Raw genomic sequence first — 9,402 nt, 5'->3', positions numbered from 1 at the left:
AAAGGGGGGGGGGGGTGCAAGAGGCGGGAAGAGGGAAGAGAGGGCGCAGCGCAAGTCTGACTTGAGGATTATCGGCTTAGACCTCTACAGGCCAGAAAGCATAGCCGGACTACCGAGTTAACGCTGATTTCTCGGTTTTACTTTCTATCTCTGATACTGTCCCACTCGGCGTTGTCTATATACGTACGTATACATACTCCCACACAGTCACACACATACACGTATACTTGCCTATACTACGTGTTCACGCGTCATTTTGCCAAAGCTCTAACTTATACTGTAACTCTGCTACGTGTCTATATATATATTTACACAGACGCACTCGTTCGCAGCGCCTGCGAAAAAGAGAAAATGAGACTCGTGTATGTGTGTGTGTATCAAACACGCTATACCGATGAATTAATGAAGTGCTCGAGCGATAAACAACAAAATAAGGAAATGAGATGCGCAGCTCTCTTTACCCGTAAACAAAAAAATATTTACACGGCATACGGAAATTAAGTGGCTTTAGCGAATAGTTGCAAAAGGCATCGACACAAATCTAGCGTGAAAGAGAGCAGCACGCGAGTGTGCACAAAAAAGAAGAAGAAAAAAACTCCGTAGCGAGCAAACGCGCAGGAGCGAGAAGGGATAAAAATACGAGATACTCGACACTCGTAAGTAGTAACATTCGTTTAGCGTCAGACGCGGCGCTGCTGCTGCTCGTCCGAATAGTGGCATTACTCGTGCGCAGCTCAGTGCCCCTGCTGCTGCCACTGCCTCGCCTGTGCACCAGCACTCGTGTACACGCCGAGGAGATAAATAAAGCTTATGTATATACGCATAGAAAATGCCCATGGACTCTCTTAAAAAAGCGAGCTGGAAAAGAGCACCCCCCTTCCCCCCTTCTTCTCCTCGCATCCACCCCTTGCTTCACATCCACTCTGCACCTATATCCACTCGCTAAATTTGTACTTTCGAACGAATAAAAAATTCATTCCGCGGAAGAGCTGCTGCTGCTACGGGGCGCTAGATAGGCTTTTGCATAACCATTAAAGTGTCAAGTAGTCGAGTGCTGTAAAGCTTTCGTTTAGTAACAAGCCCGTACAAGACCTATAAACAATATTGAGGAAAGGGACATCAATTTCGGAATTTTGTCCTGCTTACATGCGTAACGGGATAAATTAATTTTTCAGCATCAGTATGAGAGAGAGAGAGAGAGAGAGAGAGCGGGCACAAGTGAAACTTGCGGCAAAGAGGGAAGGGGCGAGTATTAAGTTTCACAGGTATATATATCCATCGATAGTAACGATAATTTTATACACGCGAGCGTGATATAAGTAGAAAAAACAACGCCAAGAGCAAGGGAGAGCGTCTGACGCGACGAGTGCCGGGGGAACGTATCGCGCGCGCCCTGTTTGCCCAACCTATCAGGTCGAACGACGATGTTTCCCTCTTATAACGCACACACGCGTATAAGCGCAACTCATACCCACGCAAGCGTACAAACACTATAGGTGACACAATTTTTGCTTCTTGGCGCGTGTTTACTAGCTGAGTAAGAAAAGTCGCTGCTGTTGCTGCTGCTGCTCCTTCTCTCGGCGAAACGAGTGAAAAGACACTATCTCGCACGCGCCAGGGTTGTATACGTATACCGCTGCTCCCTACCTGTTTTTTTTGCCCTTCTTTTTTTTCAAGTCACCGGGGACGGCAACAAAGAAGAAGCAGCATAGCTTTTGCCCCAAAGGACCGTAAGAAATGTGGTTTCGTCGCGAGCTGCGCAGCAGCGGCAGCCGTAGCGGCAGCAGTAGCGGCAGCAGCAGCAGCAGTAGTGAAAGTTTTACTCTCGTGCGAAAAATAAGTAAATCACGAGACAGAGTATATACGTATATATATTTACGCGGGGTTGTGGGGGAGTGGGGGGCAAGAGCCTGCAATTTTTTTCTCGTGCACAAAACGTTGCTCGCTCACTACCACACTATGTTTATACGCACGTGTACGTATATAGCTTACTGCTTTCTTCCACTTCTTCTTTTTCGCCTAGCTTGGCGCTCCAGGCGTTTCGTTTTTCTTTCTCTTTCTCTTCTTCTCCTACTCTCTTTTTTCCCTTCATTTTGGTGTACAAGCCTGTGCTACTGCTGGTGGCGCTACCACCACCGACGCTGCTGCTGCCTGATGCGTTTTTACGGCTCTCGCGCAGGAGATAAAAAGTTAGCGGTGAGAGCATATAATGAGCTTGCGCTCTTGCGACGTTGAATATATAAAGCAAAGAAAATTTCAAATGTGCTTTGGGCTTCAAAATGAGGTTAAGAGAGACAGTGAGAGAGAGAGGAAGAGGGGGAAGGGGTAAGAGGGAGAGAGAGACGCGTCGTTTTCTTCCGTGAAAAGTGACGATGAGAGATTTAATGATGAGCATACTTATTGTTATCATTATATCACTGAGTGTTTAAATGACGCCAAGCACATTTGCGCGCGTACGCGACTGTGATCATCGGGTGTGAAAGGAGATTAAAATTAAACATAAGCACATGAGAGCACGTTGTTGCGCGCTGGCAACGTTGAAATTTAATGCCTCGAAGCGGTATTAGGCCATCGATGTTAAAATCATTTCCTCCTTTGATTGCTGTTATTATTATTACTTCGCAAACTCCTAGGTGCAATTACGCATAATGCTCATTCGCCGACTAGAGATGGGAGCTAGGAGGGGTATATCGTAAAGTCGCGAGAGCTTTAATATACATATACACGCACGTATATATACAGAGCATGGCGCGTGTGTAACAAATTTCACCAAACCAAGGAGGAGGCTGAGTATCAAAAGGAAAACTTTCAAATGGATCCTTGAATATATAACAGGGACTATATACGAGCGAGCGAGCGTATCGAGTATTCCTTCGTCACCGGTTATAAGAGCACAAATATAACCGAGCGTCTCCTCGGTAGCAGCGGCGGCAGCAGCAAGCTCTTGAGAAAACGCTATGCGCATGACACTTTATATACACGTATATAGTATAAGCTCACTTGGCGGAATTTCCCAAGTTTCTCAAGTGCAACATCGAAATATTCACGCTCGGTTGAGGCCCGCTTCCCGGCTTGCCACTGGATAAAGAGATACACGCAGAGACTTGGGACAATGGCAAAAACATCGTTGCAAATCCTCACGCGTGCGTAAATGCGTTGTTATTTTATATGTACGGAAAATCGGGTCCGATTACGTAATTACGACTTGGCTTGTAATTTAAAAGCTTCGAAGAGAAAAGTATCGATTTTCATGCAAACTCATTGAAATCGAAACGACCTTAAAAGCAGTGGCAGTAGCAGAAGCAGCATTGGCAAGGCAAAAATATAGATCAAGCACCAGCAGCTCTCGCTCTACTTAAAGCTCTCTCAGCTACTCTAGCGGCACACGTGGGTGTTGCAGACCACTACTTACCGCGCGCGTATACGCTTTTACGTATTTATGCACACATGTGTGTGTGCGCGTGTGAGTATGTGCATACATGTATACAAATATCGTACCCTTACGTTACCCTCTTGGGCGCTCTCTATTGCGGCTGCGAGAAAGTGTGTGAGGGTGAGGGAGAGAATTTACGCAGGCACTAATTAACGGACTCGAGACTGTACCATGTATAAAAAGTTATTCTCGTGAGCTCAATAAAACACGAAGATTATTTCTCTTACGAGTTTCGCAGCAGCAGCAGCAGCAGCAGCAGCGGCCCTGCAGTGCTGCTGCAATTGTTTTTTATAATGGCCTACGCCCTACATAAAGACAAGGTGGAAAGTCTGCTAGCTGCACCGTAGTACGTAGTTGAAATAAATGTTTCAAAGTATTAAACGAGCTTGTTAAAAATTTACGTTTATAATTTTTTCCTTATATTTGCACTTTACTGAAATCTTAGCTCGAGTTTAATTCTTCGATTCGCGCTCGGCCCGACGCTCTCTCTCTTCGCGCAGTTTTTATTTGAGAAGATGCTGCTGATGCTGCCACGGCAAAGTGGCTTCTCGACGTCATGGGGGCAAATAAAATAAAAACAAAAATAAATACCTAGGAGAAACAAAATGCGCGAGGAAAAAAAGGAAGAAGAAGCAAATGATAATAGACCTTTCAGAGGGTAAGCAGGAGGGTAGTATACACACATCGTGTGTATAGCATGAGAGTGAAAAAGGTTAAACGCACGAAGATGCGGTAAGTGGTTAGACAGAAGCAAAAGCTGCGCATAGGCAGACAGGTGTATGTGTGTGTGGAAGGGAGGCCGCCACTGTCGTCGCCGTCGCCGCGGAACAAATAGGTCAAGAAGATAGAAAACGTTTAAAAGAGTGCGAGGGCAAAAAAAAGAATGAGGCAGTGGCTGCCGCTACTGCTGCTGCTGGTGCTGCTACTACTGCGACGAAAGGTCATACTTTCAGGGAGGCAAAAGAGACTACAGAAAAAAAAGAACTCGAGAGTAATGGGCGCGAAGGCAAAAATCGTTAGAACAGTTTTAAAGCGCTTCAAGAGTTCGTAAAATGATAATTAGTGTCGCGCTCTGTCGTGAAAAACAACCGATTACTAATTATGTTATTAATCAAAGATGAAATTAGACACACTTCTATGCATAATGACAAGTAAATTAGAACTCGGTGCGAGACCAAAGGATAGAAATGCGCTAAAAAGGCGATAAAATGAAAAAGAAAAGTCGTAAAATCTAGATTAAAGTCTCCCTAGCAGCGCGCGCCTTATTCAGAGGCGGAAAAGTGGTCGGCATAAATCACACTCCGCCGTACATACGCTCCCGGTAATGCTAGTAGTAGTCGCAGCGCAGCGGTGGTAGTAGTGTAAATTCGATAAGAATTAGATGATTGCGAGCGAGAGATGTTGTACGTGTGTCTGTATAAGTGAGCACTACTGTAGAAACAGCAGCAGCAGCAAGCAGCAGTGGCAGTCGGAAAGCAGTTGAAAACCAAAAAGAGAAGGAAAAGAAGGAAGAAAAAAAAACGAAGTACGCGGTTGACTGCGAGAAAGAGAGTAGGCGGAAGGAGAAAATACGAGAACCGGACGAGCCACTGAAAGCGTTTCTCGGGCAAGGGGCGAATCTGTTCGTAAATTTTCAGACGTTACCAGTTTTAGTCGTAGAGTTAGAGCGAGAGAGAGAGAGACAGAGAGCGGCAGCTCCTAGCCGACATATTCGTATCCGGGGCTACTTCCGTTTTTCTTTGTGTTGCATCGCTATCTACTTCCCCGCGCGCGCGATGCCTTTTAACTCGAGCTCCACTTTATTCTTTGAGCGAGAAAGCAGCTCTATAAAAACTCACTCGCCTACACGAGTGTTCGATCTATCCTTCCTTTCTCTTTTTTCGAGTCCTTCTTTTTATCATTAAGTCGATATAGCGTGAAAATAATCACGAAAAGTTATTGACTTTCTTACGCGCTCGCGTCGTTTCAAAGTACAAGGAAAGAAAAGGAACGAGAAATTCTCTCTCTCTCTCTCTCTCTCTCTCTCTTCCTTGGTAATACATAGTAAACTCCTTTTGCGGATGTTGGGGAAGATATTTCGTTTCAACGTCTGTTTCGTCGACGGCAACATTCCAAGGGTGCAAAGGAATTGAAAAATCCTTAGCCGCGCGTACTCCTGGAATCCCTCGAAATGTAATACACTTCGTAGCAAGCGCCGTATACTATTCTCTCGTTGGCCAACAAATATGATAAAACTTTCTGCTCCCAAAGCTAAAATACTCTCCTTGTGCATGGCCAGATTTTGCCGACTGCGCCGTGTGTATGTACACAAGTACATACACACGCATATACACATGTGCACGAATGCTTCCTGATGAAATTGTTGAAATTGTGTTTTGCAACTTTTATATACACCAGATTCATTTCGTTTAACCGGGCACAAAATTAGATTCTTCGATGGGACGAGAAAAGAAGAGAGCAAGAAAGAGAAACTAACTAAATTTATATTGAACCACTTCGCGAAAGAAACCGCGTGTGTCCGCTTTTTGTTGCTGCACACTTGACTCAGCTCATTTTCCACATCTTATTGTCTGCTTCGTCTCCTCCCAATTGAAGCGAATTATATTTCTCAAAGACGCGACATCCATGCACTGCATTCACAAATCAGGACGCTCCGATAAATAAATCTATATGAGAAGAAACCAACCCACATTTCCGCATGAATTGCATAAATGTCAATGTGTACACTCTCACGCTGGAGAAATATTCAACATCAATAATGGCTTAAATACAAGAATATTACTTTAAGTCTCAACCACTAGATGGCGGGTACTATTATTCGTAAATCTACATGTGGAAAAGTCAAAATAAGTTTATAAGTCAAAGCACGTTTTTGAAAAAAATTGGTAATGTTTGTACAAACACTCTTTTTTATGTTAAGTCGAAAATTCTCATTAAATAGCAAACAAAACGTAGAACATTACGTTGCCATAAAATGTTTTACAAAACGTTACACTTTTGATTAATACATGTTCAATTCTAATTGTCCTTTAATACCTAAGAGACTTTTTCGGTGGCCAAAAACTATCAACAAAATGTTGAATATTTCTATCAGAGCTGATTTTTAAAACCGAAAAAAATTAAAATTTATGTATAGCGTAATATTACATAAAAAATAGTGCCAGTAGTCAGTAGTTTGGTAGCAAATAACTGGCGCTGTATTGCGTTGGGTTCAGGTAGCGACTACCCGATCAGTATTTCCTGTTGCAGGACCGCCCCAGCTGGCCAGGGCAGTGCTCCAAGGTACGGCCGAACTGCCGTGTGACGTTCGACCGCCCGGACCCAACGACACCTTCATACTCGTCGTGTGGTACAAGCAAGATGTCAATCCCATCTACAGGTGAGTCAAGTCCATTCATTTTTTTATTATTTATATTATTTTAATTAAAAACATAATCGAACCGCACAACCATTAGTATCTAAGTGTTTACACGAACAATAAGCGGCGAAAAAAGTAATTATGTATCTGGGTTTCCAGAACCGTATTTCCCGAAAGAGTTGAGTGATTAGATAAATAAGCGCCCTAGGTAATGCGTTATTATCCCCACTCACACCCATAGACTACTGCGTGTTTCCATGTTCTGCAGAGTATTCCAATGAGCGCGCGAGCGCTTTTGACTGACACTGGTCAGTCAAATCTTGGACTCTGACCAGAGCACATCGTGTAGCCGTTTTACGATTCTCATTAGAGCACACTCAAACGAACCCACTCAACTTATTATTTTCTCACCCTTTCCAATTCTACTTTTGAAGCTTCAAGTCTGAACGCCAGGTGGTGCATCGCCTGAAAAAAGAAGAAGAGAAGTCGCGCGCGGTCTCCACCGCGCTATATAAGGTGGCACGCCGACTCGTGAGCTCTTGCGCTGAGCATATTTCCTGGACTTCCGGAGAAGTGCGGCACTCTTGGGATACCAGACTCACCAAGACCGAAGCGACGTGTTTTCTCCAGGATCATCGAAGATAACACACCTCTCGGACTTCCAGAGATTTTACAACTCCTCAAGTTGTTCAAGGTTGTTGACTGGATAGGGACAGTTCACTTTAATAAAGTTAACTTTGTTTCTCAAATGAAAAATCTTCTTCTTTACTTACCTTTCTTATCTCTCCTACTTCCCGCTTCGGCCGCTAGGTGACCGGGTGAGAACCACACTCACAAGACGACAACAGAAAAGGAGAAGTATCAAAAAATTCACGGAGACTCACAGGGTAGCGCCGGAAGCGAGAAACACACTCACAAGATGTAGCCGACAGAGCAAATTGGGCACTTGCCATCGGCGGCAGAAGCGAGAACCACACTCACAAGACAGCGAGTTCTAAAAGACGTCTAACTCAGGAGGAGATGCCAGCAATGTGTGTCCACGCAGTAGACGGGTCCGAAGAAGGGGATACGACAATCGACGATGGCATCGCGCCGGATCGGAGGTTCACCAAGTAGAAAAAAGATGAGTCCCTGAACCCCTAATCGTCGCATATCACTATGCGACCGATGGGGGATGTATGGAAAAATAACGACTAACAGAAGTAGCAGAAATGCTCAACTAACCCCGGCCTCACCGAAGCAATGCCTAACGGCGGATACCGGTGAGTGTCCGAATGGGGTGAAGTAGAAAAAAAAAACCTCGAAAGCATGTTGAAGAAATGAAAAATCGTACATGGATTTAGAAGAGATCAGTGTAAGATCTCAGCTGTACGTGTGGCCAGGCGCGTAGTTTCGAGTTGGATCTAGTTGTAAAATCTGCAAGTATTACAGGCGTTTGCATAATACGTGCGCGCGCTGGATGTATAAGGAAAGGCGCGTGTCAACAGGTAATAACGACTATGCGAGTACACGACGCACTGCAGCTCGCGCCAGCCAGCCAGCCTAGAACGTCCGACACTGACACTGTATTCTCTTTCTCTCTCACGCTATAGCAATACTACTACTACTGCTGCTGCTGCTGTGTTGCTGACGCCCATGCGAAACGCGCGTAAACTGTCGTGTTTATTGGCGGCTGGAAGGAAGTAGGTTGCTGCCACTACCTCGACCCTTGCGTATATACGTATACATGTGGGTTCAGACTCGCAATAGGCCAAAGCTATACATGACGTGAGAAGCTCCAATCTAGTGTGTATGGGTGAAAGCTGGCTTGAATTTCGTTTTCCAGGCGTGAAATGTGCAGACTGGAGGCCGCTGCCGCGATATAAACTAGGTGCATTATGAAACCGAATTTATTTTCGTTCTATTCATAGGATTTTTCTTCTCAACAAAAAAAAAAAAGAAAAATATATAAATCCCACTAGTTTTGGATTTTGAAAATTGTGTTGCGCTCTCGCCTAGAGATTCGTTCGAGCTATGCCTTTCAGTGCGCATTTTATTATTTATGCAGTCTGCGCGTCGCGCCAAGCTTTAGGGTAAAGAGAGGGATATATGTACACAAATTTTCACCAGCGCTGGCGCGCTACAAATAACAGCCAAGTTCAAACGAGCAACAAGCGCGGTGGTGGCGCAGCGCATTTTTCCATTCAGAAAATTTCTCCAAATTTTCGCAATTAGTTTCGTTATCCCAAAATTTATCATCAACGTCACTCGAGCTCTCCTCTCTCTCTCTCTCTCTCTCTCGCTTTGTGCGCGCTCGCGCGAGCTCGCGTATACGCGGGCGGCGTTTGCGTTTGACTGCAATTTGAGTTTTAACACGCGAAAAGTTTAACATCGCGCGTTACACGCAATCCCTTTAAGCATAATGTAATGTAGAGAAATTTAAATGATCCAATTTTGTTATAAACACGTACCTACAAAAGCGAGGCTGGCTGGCTGCATGTATTATTAAATTTAACAATCGCTCGTGCGTTCCACTTGTGCCAAAGGGAAAAGTCGAGGAGGGGCGAGAAGGGGGCAATTTTTCTAAAATTATACATATATACGTAAAAGCTTGGCTACATCCACCCCCCCC

General features: G+C 44.6%; 1 protein-coding gene across 4 annotated transcripts in view; it reads left to right on the top strand.

The window, feature by feature from the left end:
• The window catches only part of LOC106652212 (nephrin), a 163,235-nt gene that overhangs the window by 118,991 nt on the left and 34,842 nt on the right, over positions 1–9,402 (top strand). For 2 of the 4 annotated variants that reach the window (XM_023461019.1, XM_023461018.1), the window contains one exon: positions 6,683–6,812. In XM_023461019.1, the coding sequence (XP_023316787.1) occupies positions 6,683–6,812 (130 nt within the window). Of the gene's footprint in view, positions 1–6,667; positions 6,813–9,402 lie in introns of all 4 variants that reach the window. The other 2 variants (XM_023461016.1, XM_023461017.1) reach the window with 1 other exon arrangement.

This window comes from Trichogramma pretiosum, unplaced genomic scaffold (assembly GCF_000599845.2).
Source record: "Trichogramma pretiosum strain Unisexual culture from Peru unplaced genomic scaffold, Tpre_2.0 scaffold18, whole genome shotgun sequence".
Taxonomy (NCBI): Eukaryota; Metazoa; Arthropoda; class Insecta; order Hymenoptera; family Trichogrammatidae; genus Trichogramma; species Trichogramma pretiosum.
This window is presented reverse-complemented; position numbering and strand designations above follow the sequence as displayed.